The sequence below is a fragment of the Dendrobates tinctorius genome, unplaced genomic scaffold, assembly GCF_039654945.1.
Source record: "Dendrobates tinctorius isolate UK_male_01 unplaced genomic scaffold, ASM3965494v1 ptg000147l, whole genome shotgun sequence".
NCBI classification, from domain to species: Eukaryota; Metazoa; Chordata; class Amphibia; order Anura; family Dendrobatidae; genus Dendrobates; species Dendrobates tinctorius.
The window spans coordinates 17,716,099-17,732,048 of NW_027361814.1; the positions used below are offsets into that span (position 1 = coordinate 17,716,099).

Sequence of the window (15,950 nt, forward strand, 5' to 3'; positions counted from 1 at the left end):
CGATATGTGTCTAAGTGGTGTTCTGGGAATTGATTGGAAAGTGTGTAGGGATGGCGCTTGGCCATGGACGCCAGGGCAGTATTCCTCTGTGGGTTCGTAAGTGGCCTCGTGGAAGTTTGGAGCAGTGGCAGATATTTCAGAAAAACAGGCCAACATGTCAGAGGGTGAAATGGCCTCTGTTTCCCTCTACTCATGGTCAGTTACAGAGGTCAAGAGCACCTGTGACTTGCAGGTGGGACACATTAGTAAAGTATTGTGTGCTACCCCTGGCTACGTCATAGAGGGTTGACTACCTCTGTTGGAAAGACCAGCCACTCATATGTGGAGAGTTAAAGCCATGCTTTAAGAGCATGGTAAGGTGAAATGAGTCCCACAGAAGTTGTTGATACAGGAAAGATGTATATCTTTGTACCGTGTTAGCCAGTGGATAGAAAAATATTCAGGATTGAGAGTCCTCAGTAGTTGATACCTTTTAATGGCTAACTGAAAAGATGGTAACACATTGCAAGCTTTCGAGACTACTTAGGTCTCTTCATCAGGCTAGACTAATACAAAATCTGAAGTCACATATTTATGCACAATACAGCCTAGAAAAAATGCAATAGATAAGACAAGTGACGTGAAGCAGAACTATCAATATGGGAGAGGGAGAAACATAAATATAAACATTGGACCAGTTCATAGATAAGGAGTCTGGATGTTTTATGGTCCTCTGATTGGGGTCTAGTTCTGTGTTGCCCCGCAACAACAGAAGTTGTTGAGCACTTGATGAGTGGGATTACTGCAGAAAATACCACACGGTGAGAGAGAGAGTCGCTAATGATGGAAGTGTCATGGCCATGGGGCAAGAAAATCAGATGTGAGCTGACCAAAAAATGCCCACAGTAAGCAGGTCCGAGGGGCAAGCATCCTATGGGCTTGACAATATCCTCCGTATCTGGCAGAAAAGAATGGCTGAGCCGTACCCGGCTGGTGACGGTAATGTGAAGAGGCCACTGAAAATGTGTGAGGAACCGAGCCGAGGAGGTGATGCCTGTGAGGTGTAGAGAGAGTTGCGAGATTTTCAAACCTATCCAATGAATTACGTAAGTGTTTTCCTTCTCACGGAATAAAACAAGTAAACCCGTTGAACTGTTTTCCTGCCATAAATTGTGATTCTTATCGTTTCCTGTCTAATTGCCAAGTCCTGAAGATACAGAGGACGTTCTACCATCTGCAGCACCTTAAACTCCTTGGCTTAATTCACTACACTCTTCTCTTCTTCTGTGGAGATGGGATTCCATCAACAACAGTCCAGAGATTAAGCAAAGATGCCAGGGCCCGTTTTCTCCATGGGCCCCATTTCAGTGACCTGGGACCGATTCTGTGTATGATTTTAGCTTATATATCCCATATTCCAAGCTGTGCGAGCATACCTGAAACTCCTGGTGATCCTGGTGGTCCCGCTGGTCCTGGTGGCCCTGGTGGACCCTGGATAGTATAAGAGCTACCATCTGGAAGAAAAAAATATGCATGAAGCATACAGTATAGTGCAGATAAGAAGATTAACAGAAGTGGATCATTAGGATGTCTGGCATCTCAGGTCAATTTTATGGAAGTGAACGTAGCTGAGCTGCAGTACCAGACACATCCTCTAGACAAGTATGGCGCTGTTTCTTAAAGAAAAGTGGCCATATTTTTCTAATTGTTTACACACACCTGTAGAGACTCTTCCGGGGTCGCCAGCATCACCTATAAATAAAAGTGACAATAAATGAATGAACCCAATACAGTGCAAGAAAAGAACATAATTATACCCATAATTATTAATGTAAGGGACACATTTTGTAAAATTTACCTTTAGCTCCAGCTCGTCCGGGATTGCCGGGTGGTCCTAAAATAAACAGAAAAAACATGATTGAAAAGCAAATTTTGGGAAGAATGGTAAAATTGGGCACTCGGTGTTAGTATCTATATTGCTATAGTGATTACAGCTAATAGCGTGTTTCTGGTTTAAAAAATGTGTAATTCGAATAGTCAAATATTTTTGGGGGCTTTTGCATTTATAGAGATGGCTCCCTTCCATAGGCCCCTCCTGGCTTATGGTACAATCAGGAACCGATTATCTGCTGGGGGTTTGTTTTTCGGGTGGTCAGATCCTTCAGGCCGGTATTGCTGTATGCAGATCATTGTTATCGGCAGCACATGAATTGAGGGGATGAGCTGCCAACAGCACGATACTGTGTAGAGACACATGGCGATCGTTACAGTATATTCCCCACATTGTTCTCCGGCCTGTGTAATGGCGGTAAACGAGCGCCGAATGACTTGTCATATAGACGATCGGCGCTCGTTAAGGTGAATTAACTAACTTGGCTGTGTCTAAATTACACAGACAGACTTTTTGGGGGGGAATTGTGTAATACTCTGTTTCTCCTGTGGGGGCAGTGCAGGGAAATCAGCCACTTACAACCGCACCAATTAAGATCTGTGGATCTGGCTTCTGAAAAACTCCAGCTGAGCGTACTTTTTCCCCTGACCATCCCCGATATGTGTCGGTAGCCCAGGTGTAATAGAGCCACCCTCAATGTCATGGGTTAACGTAGAGAGGACTCTGTATAATTAACCCAGGCACTGCCGGGGACTCTACATCTCTTGTTAACACAACAGGCTGCGTTCTATTACCTGGTGGGCCTTGTGCTCCAGCCAATCCTAAAAATAAAGAGAAAAGAAGGTAATCGAATCTATTAGTGTATGTGACTACACAGAAGAGTAACCATTGTGCCAGGAGGAGCGGCTTTCTACGAGGATTTGCTTTCCCTTTATGAATAATAGAAGCGACAACTAAACAGAAAGGATTATGTGGAACTGGAGACGTTGCGCTTTGTGGCACTCGGCAATCAATCAATTATTCATACATTAAACTTTCGGTGACATTTGGTACAAGGGGGGCGCCCATGGATGGTCCCAGCAAACAACCCCTAAAGCTGGGAGGCTATGATGAGTGTTACCTATGGAGTCAAAATCCATGTGAGAAAAGACCTCTGTGTGAACAAACCCCAAAAATCATGGGAAGAAAGTAGCAATGGTAAAGTCCCCAGTAAGCTGTAGAAATGAGCCCCAGAAGGCATTCAGGGCCGTACCTGGCAGGCCTGGGTCTCCTGATGATCCGGGTGGGCCTCTAGGTCCTGGTTGCCCGATAGGACCTTGTTCACCTAAAATCACATGTAGGGTTAATAATTATTATACGGGCTTCATGGGATTGAATTCTGGCTTATATTCCTTCATGGCTACTGTCATGTATTAGGTTCATTGCTTACCCCGTTGACCTTGATGTCCATCTGGTCCAGGAGGTCCTGAAGGGAAATGGAGAAAAGGCAGACACATTAAATGGTTTCCTCACTCATTACCGCTGCCAATGTGATTTATTGGGAATCAATTCCAACACGACCAGCTAGTAGTTTGGCATAGTGCCACATGATCGAATCGGAGAGAGTGGCTCTCTTTCCCTTTTCTCCTAGATGACCATACAAATGCATAAATATATATAAACATATATTTTTTTAACCTTGACATAAATGCCGCTGTTTTTCTGAATCTGAAGCTGTTTTTCTTTTCTTCCTGCGCCTCTCTATTCCTGAGATACGGTCCCATCTTTCATGTATAAAAATCTACTATATCTATCCAAGTGGGCGTGGCCCTCAACTCTACTTGAAGACAACGCCTCCTTGACTACCTAGACTACAGAGAAGAAGAGGCCATATCTCTGGAACGGAAAGGAGTAGGAACAAAAGAAAAACAACATCCGGTTCAGGAGGACAGTGGCATTCACACCAACTTACCAAATATTACATATTTATGACAAGGGACAGGTTCTATTTAAATCCCACGACGCTAATAAAAATGAAAACCTTAATGGATATCTTTCTGTAAAGTTTATTAAGATCAATGAGGGCGAAATCTGTAGATAGGCAGCGATATCACAGCTCTCACCACCAGCTCCATCTCTACTGTCTCTAGCGGTTACTTCACTATTCCGCTATTAGCCATTGAGTCCTATTGAATGTACTGACATCTAGTGGCGAAAGTGAACATTGCAATCTTTTTTTTCAGAATTTATTTTTCCATATACAGTATATCACTTTATATACAGTATACATATACAGTAAATGCAGTGCTATATATAGTTTCTAAAAATAAAAAAAAATCACATTTTTTTAAAATTGAGATATAAGACATGGCATCCAAAATAAATAAGACCGCCTGATCGTACAGTCACTAAATAAAGGCAATATTGTACATTGTTTTGCCAGATCATTATAAATAGTTGAGTTGATGACGTAGGTGTAAGAGTTGTCATATCTCACCTGCTGAACCTTTAGCGCCAGGTTCTCCGGTGGGTCCTGGTAATCCTCTTGGTCCTGGTTCTCCTGTATATTAGAAATATGGCAAAGGGTTATACGGAGACACAACCTAAGACTCAAGGAAATATGGACGTCTATATATGAGGAGCATCTATATCCTGGGACTAGACAAGGCATGTACTCTATTAATCTACTAACACCACTGTATCTAAACACCTTAGCTAAGGCAGAGTAGATTGTGGGTGCAACCGGCTGGCACCCAGCACCCTCGACGCGCGCTGGCAGCACCCCCCTATTTATGGAAAGTCCTCTATACAGGGTACATGCAAATAAAGGTAGCAGAGTTAGGACTAATGCACATGACAGAACACTTTACATGATGCCTGTGTGGGAGTGCACGGAGGCCTAAAGCGCCTGGGTACAGAACCATGCGCCAATGCAAAATTCTCAGAGTTGAAAACTATCACCCGTTTTTACTGACCTGTAAGTCCCCGCGCTCCCTTGTCTCCTGTGTCACCTAGAATAAGACAATTACACAATATTACAACATATACTAGGAGGAAAACTTTGACAAATCCCCAAGTACCGGGTCATAGAACATAATTCTGCTGTAAGATACAGTATTTCATAGCCACAAGTAACAGCCGGGGAATTGTCTCTACCTTTATTTCCGAGTGGCCCAATGGATCCTTTGTCACCTGATAGAACGATAAGAAGGCGATTATATAAGGAATGCAGAGAAAATTCATACTAGATAATCACAACCTTCTCCATGTGATCGGACTATGCTTCATATAAATACAGCCCGTAGATGGCGCTGTTCTATTTGTGATACATAATTGTGTCTTAGGTTTATTTATCAGACATATATGTATCCCTGTATATTATAGTACTATATTATTAGCCATATCTATAATACATCTGATTTATAAAACATACGGTATGTATCTTGATAAACTACTTAAATAAAATCTTACCTTTAGGTCCTGGAGAACCAGCTTCTCCTCTGAAACCTTGCTGACCGGGGGTTCCTAATGGAAAAAAGAAACAAAATCTTGAATTTCAAACATGTCAATATATATGTGTGGGATTATACACTGTTATTTCACATCAGTAACTGATTATACAGTATATATAAAGTTGAGTGTATGTATGTATGTGTGTGTGTATGTATCAAGCCATCTCTAGCTCTCTGCTGACATCAAGTGGACTGTTTGTGTAACCACATCTTTATTTCCAACTATAACTGATTAGGGGGTCTCACAATATACGGGATGTGCTACACTGCAAAGTAAGGGGTGCTCACAATACACAGGGGGTTTCACACTGCAATGGTAGGGGTGCTCACACTGCAAGGGGACGGGGGCTCACAACTAACCACCGTTAGTTACTATGCCCAGGCAATGCCGGGCTTTTCAGCTAGTTTTAAAATATTGTTATAAAGAAGTTTTCAAATAATTGAAGCTGAATATTCACTCCATCTTTCGCCAATTTTTAAGTTAAATATAAAAGTGTCCTTATAATAGACAGAGCTTGATGCATAGTTATAGAACCCGCACAAAGATGTAGAGGTAATTAATAACATTCTGTCTACCTGCAGTCACCACTAGAGGGCGCCTACTGCATACTATTTATATACTGAGCTCAATGATAGACAGTATGGAGAAGGCACCTCAGCTCCCCCTAGTGGTGATTACTGGTAGCCAGATTTTAATGATCTAACTCTATGGAGGGAGGTTGCTGAGACACCTGTATGAAGGAGAAGACTAGTGGAGTTAATGGAGCAAGGAAATCAGTTTTCATTGTATTTGTTGTAGCTTTTATGTTTCCCCTTATGAATCTTACATTTTATTATATGGGTTTACATACCTGGCATTCCCTGAGGGCCGGCAGGACCCATTGTACCTGCGGATGAGATGTTAAAATTAGTAACAATTTATCTAATTTCACAGTAAAACATACTGAATTGATTTTTAAGAATTTGGATAAATCATAATTGTCGCCACCTAAGGATTCTGATTCTTATCTGACATTCCCAACCAAACGTGCGATAAACAAAAACCATAGTATGAGAAGATCTGGCTTTTATGGATTACTAAGAGATAGAACCTGGATATATTGGATATTTCTTACCTTTAAGTCCCATCTGTCCTGGCATACCGCTAGATCCTGGCATACCTGGTTCGCCTGGCACGCCTGCGAAGCAAATTGATGACATGATGAGTTTGAAGAATTTGAAAGATTGATGAAAGCCTTAGAAATGACAGACGTAGCAGAGCTGTAAAGTTTCTTTAGATATGCCTTTTTCCCAGGGAACGTAGCATGTAAGGCCCCTAACGCAGGTTGAACCCTACAAGTAGAACCAGTGACCCCCATAGAGCTACATCGTTCCCAGCCAACCCACACCCTGAGCAAAGGGCAAGAACTCCAGAACCGCTGCTTTGTCCAATACCACTAGTCACTTTTAGTGAACCAGGTGTCAACTTTACAAGATATCTACCTATAGGTGGCGCTAGAGAGACAGTTTTGTTCTTCTTGAGAAAACCTAAATTTGCACTTTTTTCCCAGTGAGCGCTACATGTAAGGCCGGGGTCACACTTGCGAGTGTGATGCGAAAAACTCGCGCGAGTCTCTCGCATCAATACCCGGCACTCAGGACCGGAGTGTGCGGCTACATAGAAATACCCGCTGGATGCCATCACGTCCTATACACGCTCTCCACTACAGTACTCCCCTTATATTAATCCTCAAGTACATGTACATAGTATTTTACCTCTGTCTCCCTTTTCTCCCGTTCCAGGAGGACCAGGTTCACCACGAGGTCCAGCAGAGCCGTCCCTTCCTCTTTGTCCAACTGGACCTTCCAAACCAGCGTCACCTATAAAACAATATTACGGTACATCAATTTCAGAATCCTACCGTGTGTCAGGACAATAAAAATCCCTCGGACTGTCCCATAATTGGCTGGTTGTTATTTATACTGCGATATAGTTTCACAAATCCATATTTCTTACCTGTGTTGCCTTTCTGTCCTTTTGGCCCATCTGCTCCTGGATGACCAATAAGACCTGGAGCTCCTATAGGAAAAGACGGGGAAAAAAATCGCATATATGGTCTGATTGACGGGGGCAGAAAAAGTAGCAAAGAACGACAATTTTATCAACTAAAAAATATTTTAAATCTTGTGTTCGAGGAACAGTCACGATCTTCAACCTGCAGCTCCAAAGTCAACATTTTGTTTCGGTTGACCATACCTAAAGCTTCCAAAATGACCTGCATTTGACACCTACGTGGATACCTGTCATTTGCATCAAAGCCGATTTTATAGAAAATGGAACCCTCGGCTTTAAAGGGAATCTGAGGACCACATGATGCGGGGGCTGAGACCCTGATTGCAGCGATGTATCACTTGCTGTTCTGCATGCTGTCATTTTGTTAAAATCACAGTTTTCTCTGCTGCAGAGGTAGCAGTGCTCAGAATGCTGAGCTGTTTATAACCCCGCCCACATCGCTGATTGGCAGATTTTTCTCAGGACTTGTTTCTCACCTTGAGGACCTTGGTATCCTCTGTCACCTGTTTGAGTAGAATAAAAAAAAATATATTAATGAATGTAAAAAGTAACATGCAATATTTGAAATTTCAAGCATAGGGGAAACTAAAAGTGATCTGGACCCCCTAGATATTAAAGGTCATGGGATTCTTTACAACTTCTGAGTAGGATACTATTGGTTTGGCTACGTAAACTACTTATCCTTCCCAAACGCCGACCATCCCCATGAGATAACTGTCTGATGAATGTTCGCTCAGCAGGCAGCTATCTCTTCCTGACTTCCTCATTCCCATGAACGTTCGGCCAAGTCAGGAGCGGATATATCATTGGTGCAGAGGTGAGGGGCCTCATTTCTACCTCCAAATCAGGTGCCATTTTGCATTTTTAGGAGCTCTTGGGCTACAAAGGACCCATATATTGTTCTTGCACAGGGGCCTTTTCTGTCTAGGCCAAGTGATCCTGTATTTTCAATAGGGACAGAGGAAAAAGCTGCTGTCAGATTCCACTGGCAGCGGCTTACTGTCCCTGAAAAAAAAAGAATCAGCCATGGAAAATCCACTGGCCCGAGCCTTATTTCCCAATACATCATCCGTAATGGGAGAGTCAGGTATCAAATGGCTGATCCTGCCGAAATCAATGGGTTCAGCCAAATTTCATCTAATGGATAAGGGACCTTTAATGTTCAAACTGCCTCTTCAGAAAGGGAAAAAGACTTGAACTGTATAGCTCCACCTGTTGGAAGCAACGATCCTACAAGTAATTATCAACCCCAAATCAGAATCTCAATGTGCAGACACTGTGTTTCGGGTGTATTGCCAGTCATCAGTGCAAAGTGTGACATTTGATTTGGCTATGTGAGAGGCTATGGGGTCTTTGGACATTAATGAGGACTGAGCAAGGGGCTTAGGGCTCCAGATAATATCCCACAAGCTCTGCCCTATAGCGGAAGGGATACACCCCTGATAGCAGCTATTTCTAATCTAACCAGCAGCAGCACACTATAGTGACATATACACAATAGAGAATAAATAAAACCGATAGCCAACCTTTTTCTCCTTGTATTCCTGGGTCACCTGGAAATAAAAACATCATAAAAGAGTTAGAGATAAGCAGAAGAATTATTATATGGCTGCAAAGATAACAATATCTCTTCTTAAAGGGGTAGTCTAGTCTGCAGTAAGTATAGAGGAACAACAGAGCAATGCTCTACCATATACTCCATATATAAACTGAAATACTATTGACTTTACAAAGACTACATTTTCTATACAGAAACTAAAACACATTGGCACAAGGTAAGTTTTTAATACTAGAGAAGGGATAGGACTATCCCGATGGGGTCACCTTGTTGCGGTGGGATGGCTTTTCCGCCTTTTTTGATCAAAATATCATTGACTAAGTCCCCTATGTTTTTTACATGGACTATTACTATTTACTTATTTATTTAGTATAGGGTGTATACTCATTTTATTTTTTTTCCTTGGGTCTTGTCTGTGAAATGGCCACAGTGTGAACGCGCTCTTATGCAACGCACGTAAGGCAACTTATGCTCCGGCTCACTTCTTTTGCTATAAGAACTAAAAACTGATAGCCTTTTATGTCAGCAAATTGCCTATATTAACTGTGGCATTGGAACATTAAGGGCTATATAAATGATCATTTGTGATCGTGTGTTATTAAAGCGCCACCTAGTGGTTTTATTGTACACCGGCATGCAGCAAACAAAACAACTGTACTTGTGCCATAATCCTGCCCTATTAATTTTAATTATGGACGTGCTAATATCTCTACTCTCCAAATAATTAGACCATTAAAAAATAATTTTACCTTTTGCTCCGGGTTCACCTTTCTGACCAACAAATGTTCCTCCTGTGAAAAGTAAATTCAAAATCAGTACAATATTCATATAATGTCAGTTTAAGTGATCACAAAGATTTTGAACAGTCCTACCTTACGTCTAAATTTAGATTACACCTTTGTGTTCTTTGGGAGTTTAGCTAAGTTTTAATAAAAATAGTGTTGGTGGTTCCCTGGTGAATAAATTATCAGTAAGGGAAAAATATGAAAAAAGGCTTTCAACATTCTGTTAAATTAACCTTTAAAGGTGCTGCTTGACACCAGCATACGCCTAACAATGTGCGTCAGTAAGCCCTTTTGCCGTAATCTCAGCTGATAAGATCACCCTGGAATAGTCCCCCTCTCTCCAAAGACCTTATAGCATTAACATATCTCCCCCCAAACTTCTCAAATCCAAAATAAATAAAAAAATGTAATCCAAATATTAGTAATATCAGGTTTAACTGATCACAAAGATTTTGAACAGTTCTTCCTTACATTTAAATCCACATTACACCTTTGTGTTCTCTGGGAGCTTAGATGGTTTTCTTTTTAAATAATGTTCATTATTGTTTGATAGGTTTCCTGATGAGTAGATATCACCACTAAGGTAAAAATGTGGAAAATGCTTTATGCCAAATGTTGTGGTATAGGAGCCATTTTAGGTGCTGTGTGACACAAACATACTCCTAACAACCTACATCAGAAAGTCCTGATGCCATCATCCATGCATCCATATGTTATGGAGATGAAAAGTTCATCTTAACGGGTTGCAAGAAAAAAAACTGCGAACCCACATTTTTAAAAAATCTGAATAAAATACATCTGACCTTGTCTTATCTCTACTTGATCGCTCCAACTATTGATCAGAATTAGCAAAGTAAACTTACCTCTGTCTGTTGCCATCCTGTCCCTGATGTATAGCCACATGGCCTCCCTCTGGTCACCGCCTAAAGAATCTAAGGAGCTGGCCAAATTCATATTGGAACTGGAGGGTATTATAGGGCCTGCTTCCAAGCGGCCCATTGTTGCCTGGCCATGTAGATTGTCCACACGTTCCTTCAAATTCTTCACGTCCTGCCCTATATGACAAAGCAGTTTTATAAATTTTCATTTCGCAATGTATTAACCTGTGTAAAATATCCCATCCCCCATGTCAATAGGGGGTTTGCAGACTTTGTCAGCACCCATTGATTGGTATTCGCCCCCATCAACCACTGCATGAATGCGTCATGCATCATTCAGCCTTTGCAGAATAAATGTAATTTCAGGTTAATTAGAAATTAATTGACTAGTTGAGCTAAGCATATGTAATTACACAGCCATACGTGACCCTGACTTTTAAATATGGCTCTGTTACCAGATTTCACAATGAAAACGTCATAGATTGTTACATAGATATTTTAGACTTGATGATTCTGGTGTATTTGCTTTGAAAATTCATGTACCAAAAGCTGCATAATTTAAACAAATCTATCTAAAGAGAGACGAAACTCATGAGCCTAAATGACTGAACACTGCAGCTTGTACTGTGCAGTGGAAGATGTCGGCGGCAGCAGGGAGGAGGGACACTTAGGAGTTGTATATCAGGCTAAGAGGTTGGAGATAGAATTCAATTTTCATAGTAGATTACACAGATATATTTTGGCACATATTTTCAAAGTAAATCCACCAGCCTTCTCAGGTCTAATAGATCTATTTCACAAATCGTACAACAAGTCTATGTCATTTCATGTATGTTAGGATTGACGTGGAGTATGTCATATGCGCCGCCGTAAATGTCAATTGTAAAAAAAAAAAAAAAAAACAGAAAAGAAAAGAAAATGAACAAAACTGAAAATATAAATATTACAGCAAACAACACATTATGTTGGTGATGAACACTTACACAAAGAGATGAGTCCGAAGAGCAATCCCAGAAGGAATAGTAGACCCAAGATCAGACCAAGTGCCCACATCCACCATTTACAGCAAGAACCACATGGTCCACAGACGGCGTCGGTTCCACTGTCTTTTCGCTCTACGTAAGGATCAGCTCCAGCCTTCAGGCCATCAGCTCGATGTATTTCTATGGAGTAAAAGGGACATTATATATATACATATATACCCCTCCATGTCCAAGAAAAAAGCCCACAAACAACCAGTGCGGGTGCTCCCGCAGGGACAACACGCTGCGGATTACCTAGATGTTTCCAATTGGAACATCCACTGTGTATCACTGCATCCACGAAACGCATGAGATTTTTCTAAATGCTATCAGCTATGCCTGCTGCTCGCCTCCAGTAGGCGAATATGGCCGAAAATGATGCACGACAGAGTACACTGTGACCCCACCTGCATCATTACAGTCAATGGTCCTGTCGGCGCATGCGCCCGAATGCCATGTTGTAAGGGTTCGAACCTAAGCCCCGATGAAACCACTGACCGTCAGGCCAACCGCTATGGGAACCCTGCCTAACACAGAATCCATATTCAAACAATAGCTCTTTAGCTTCCATGGCTTGGATATGGATATTAATAAATTCTATTTCAAAGTATTTTTTTATTGACTTTTTTATTTTTTCCCCCCATTTTTATCCGATCTTACCTGCATATGTGGCTTTATCTTTTGTTACTCTGAGACCACCTAAGACAGAAAGAAAGAAAAAAAAACAGAATATTATGTTGTGTTTTATACATGACGTGCCATGGAAGATGATCACCATGATGGTATTTCTTACCATTGGCTTCTGATTTGTACGAGGTTTCTATACTGGTTGTTGCTTGTTTTTCTTTCTTTAGAACTTCTTCACCGTATGAACCTGGGAGGAGTAAACCATAAACTAACAGACATTCCCATGTCAGTGGTTTCCGAACATTCATGAGCATTTAGGCTGACCCATTCAACATGAATTAACCAGCCATGAAGACAAAGATTCTAAGTATTTTGATGACTTTTTATTCTCGAGTTGCAATAATTATTTCCATGCTGTGGCTAGGCCAGTCTATTACTGTCGTCTTTGTGGATATGTTAACGAGTAGGTCAAAAATCTAGTCTTTTAGTGGCCAATCGCGCTGCCAGTGTTCCTAGAGTTGACAAAAGTCTTAAATTTGTGAAAATTGTCAAGACTTTTCTGGAACAATCTCATCAAATCCACAAAATTCCATTATGAAAAAATGCCCAATCTGTCTTCCCCTAATATTTCCCAGGAAACAAAGTTGTCATTGGCTGTTCCAGCCAATATTTGTCTTTTGGTCTTAAATACTGCATGTGGCTAACAATTTTTTTTCTGTCAAAGACATCTTAGTAAGATGTCGTAAAAGCCCTAAAAAGAAAATTTGCAACTTTTTTAAGTCAGACAATTTGATAAAAGGGAAAGGTAAAGGTGTCCTATGGTATTCATCAAGTTCTGGGATTGCTTTTTGAAGAAGGCTGGATCTTCATATGATAGACCTATCCGAGACAACCGAAACAATGGTGATTTTTCCTATAGACGTACCTAAGCTTCCTCCAGAGGACGCTGTGAAAACTTTGCCACTGTCCTTAGACATGATCAGCATGTCTCCCTCCTTTTTACTTGGGGCCTTTTCTTTCTCCAGCAGAAGGAACTTGTAATCCTTGCTGAGGATGTCATCACCTTGGGATTTAGTGGTTGTAACTAAGAAAAAAATAATAATTTACATACAGATGTTTAAAATATGTTTATTCTGTTTTTTTTTTTTTTACATTCAAGTCATTGGAAAGACAGCTCAGTATGGAAGTAATCAGAAGTTACCCCCATAACCACATGTCCACTGCCATAACTATCAGATATCCACCTCCATAACCACTAGATGTTCACCTTTATAACCATCAGATGTCCACCTTCATCATCAACAAATATCCATTTTCGTCATCACCAGATGTCCACCTTTATAACCATCAAATATCAACCTTCATTACCATTAGATGTCCACCTCCATAACCTCTAGATATCAATTTCCATAATCACCAGATGTCCACCTCCATAACATATCCATCTGCATAGCCAACAGATGTCCACTTGGATAACCATCAGCATTCACCCCCATAGTCACATGTCCACTGCCATAACCATCAAATGTCCATCTCTATATAACTTTCAGATGTGCCCCTCCATAACCACTAGATGTCCACCTCCATAACCACCAGATGTCCACCTCAATATAACTACCAGATGTGTACCTCCATAACCGCTAGATGTCCACCTCTATAATCAACAGATGTCCACCTCCATAACCACCACATGTCCACCTCCATAACCACCAAGTGTCCAGCTCCGTAACTACCACATGTCCACCTCCATAACCACCATGTGTCGAGCTCTATAACCACCACATGTCCACCTCCATAACCACATGTCAACATCTATAACCACCACATATCCACCTCCATAACAACCAGATGACCACCTCCATTACCAGTAGATGTCCACATAACCATAACCATTAGATATCCACCTCCATAACCACCAGACATTCACCTCCATAATCGGGACTTTACTGATTACTTCCGGAACTATCTACTTCTGTATGAGAAGCTCTGTCTACTGTATCAGCTTCATTTTTGCTAGCCGCTAACTTTACATTTAGGAATCCCCTCAAAGCCTCATATAATAGGTTCTCACCAGTTGTTGAGGTGACTCCGCCGCCTACACCACCTGCGCTCTGGGTGTTCTGTGTGACATTTTTCTGTACGCCATAACCTAGAAGACAAAACAATTATATTAATTTATTTGATCGGTCAATCATTGTATTGAGATTAAGGCGATACATCCTCTTGGTCCACATACTGACCCGCAGAGTGTAAGGCTGCGGCCGAGCTATGAACAACAGGTGCTGGAGCTGCTGCTGTAATTTGGGAGGGCAATGGGGCCAAATTGTTTTGCATTCCGAATACTGTAAAAAAAGCAAAGAACATAGGTTAGATTTAGGCAAACTCTAGATGAAAAGGAAAAAGTAAATACAATAGCTAAATTAGACAACCCATATATATATAAATATGTTGCGTAGGAAATACGGCGTGGTACTGTGTTAGCCAGAATAACAATTTGTGATATTAACTTAAATTTATGTGAAAAAAATAGAACATTTTAGAAGTTACAGTATACCTCGATTGGCTAAGCAAAAAATTACTAAAAATTGTTTGCAAACTTTCGGAATATTTGGACAACTAAATATTAAAAGTTTGTAAATACATTATATACATTATATATTGGGGGGTTAAGGTAATAATGGTATTATTCCTATATGCTGAAAAAGCACAAAAAAATTAAAAGACTTGAGAAATGTGTGAAATGATATTGTATTTACCAGCAGAGGAGGTATTTAGTCCTGAATGTAGGGAAGGAGAAGTGGGGGCCAGATTGTTTGGGACTCCAAATACTAAAGAAGAAGAAAATAAATCAATTGAGATAAGGATAAAATAACGCAACCGAGATAAACGGATAAGATATTATCCACTTGGAATTTACCTGATCCTGAAGAATGGGCGTTCATCATTGATGACCCATACCCCATATTGGCCATGTTGTTGTAGCCAGTCATGGAGGATCCAGCAGGAAGTGTGGAGGTCCACATGAAGGATGGGAGAGCGGATTCCATTATGGTTGTGTCATAAGCTCCTGAAGCTGTATCAAAATGCCAGTGATTATTGTCAATGGCAATATGTAGGTGATCTGATGTTATACAGAGAAGTTCAATGGACGACACTCACCTGACTGGGAGCTTTCAGTTACAATCTTCGTCTCCACTGTTGCTTTTTTGGGAATGGGAAGTGTATTATTTGGGGATCTGGTGGGGCTCACACTGGTGGAGCGGCCCCCTTTAAGAAGTTTTTTCACATCATCAAGTTCTGTCCCTGTAAAGAAAAATCACATATATTTAATTAGCTATTAGATTGTTTATGTTGGCGTTAGCACAATGTGGCTCATGTACAACAGGCAACCTCCGAATATACAGGGAGGGAGATACAGGGACTACATGTGCCTCCATATATTATATGTGCATAAGGATCTGACAAATACATGATGCTTAAATAAAAATGTACTCGTGACGCTTAAAGAAAACTTTTTGTATAATGCATGAAAAAAAAGTTTCTGCATGATGCCTGATGCCTAGAGAAAGTTTCTGCATGATGCCTGATGCCTAGAGAAAAGTTTCTGCATGATGCCTAGAGAAAAGTTTTGAAAGAAAAATGTATGCGTGATGCTTAAAGAAAAGT

General features: G+C 40.9%; 1 protein-coding gene across 1 annotated transcript in view; it reads right to left on the minus strand.

Annotated features, from left to right (window-relative positions):
* COL17A1 (collagen type XVII alpha 1 chain) overlaps positions 1–15,950 on the minus strand; it is a 37,396-nt gene that overhangs the window by 9,143 nt on the left and 12,303 nt on the right. Inside the window, exons 9-35 of the mRNA XM_073546498.1 lie at positions 15,444–15,587; positions 15,202–15,357; positions 15,041–15,112; positions 14,525–14,626; positions 14,356–14,433; positions 13,210–13,368; positions 12,451–12,531; positions 12,318–12,356; positions 11,619–11,798; positions 10,621–10,812; positions 9,722–9,763; positions 8,941–8,967; positions 7,891–7,917; positions 7,358–7,420; positions 7,117–7,221; positions 6,477–6,539; positions 6,213–6,248; positions 5,321–5,374; positions 5,006–5,041; positions 4,825–4,860; positions 4,347–4,409; positions 3,300–3,335; positions 3,123–3,194; positions 2,665–2,691; positions 1,838–1,873; positions 1,699–1,731; positions 1,416–1,493 (exon numbers count right to left, since the gene is read on the minus strand). Of these exons, the coding sequence (XP_073402599.1) occupies positions 1,416–1,493; positions 1,699–1,731; positions 1,838–1,873; positions 2,665–2,691; positions 3,123–3,194; positions 3,300–3,335; positions 4,347–4,409; positions 4,825–4,860; positions 5,006–5,041; positions 5,321–5,374; positions 6,213–6,248; positions 6,477–6,539; positions 7,117–7,221; positions 7,358–7,420; positions 7,891–7,917; positions 8,941–8,967; positions 9,722–9,763; positions 10,621–10,812; positions 11,619–11,798; positions 12,318–12,356; positions 12,451–12,531; positions 13,210–13,368; positions 14,356–14,433; positions 14,525–14,626; positions 15,041–15,112; positions 15,202–15,357; positions 15,444–15,587 (2,037 nt within the window). The remainder of the gene's footprint in view (positions 1–1,415; positions 1,494–1,698; positions 1,732–1,837; positions 1,874–2,664; positions 2,692–3,122; positions 3,195–3,299; positions 3,336–4,346; positions 4,410–4,824; positions 4,861–5,005; positions 5,042–5,320; positions 5,375–6,212; positions 6,249–6,476; positions 6,540–7,116; positions 7,222–7,357; positions 7,421–7,890; positions 7,918–8,940; positions 8,968–9,721; positions 9,764–10,620; positions 10,813–11,618; positions 11,799–12,317; positions 12,357–12,450; positions 12,532–13,209; positions 13,369–14,355; positions 14,434–14,524; positions 14,627–15,040; positions 15,113–15,201; positions 15,358–15,443; positions 15,588–15,950) is intronic.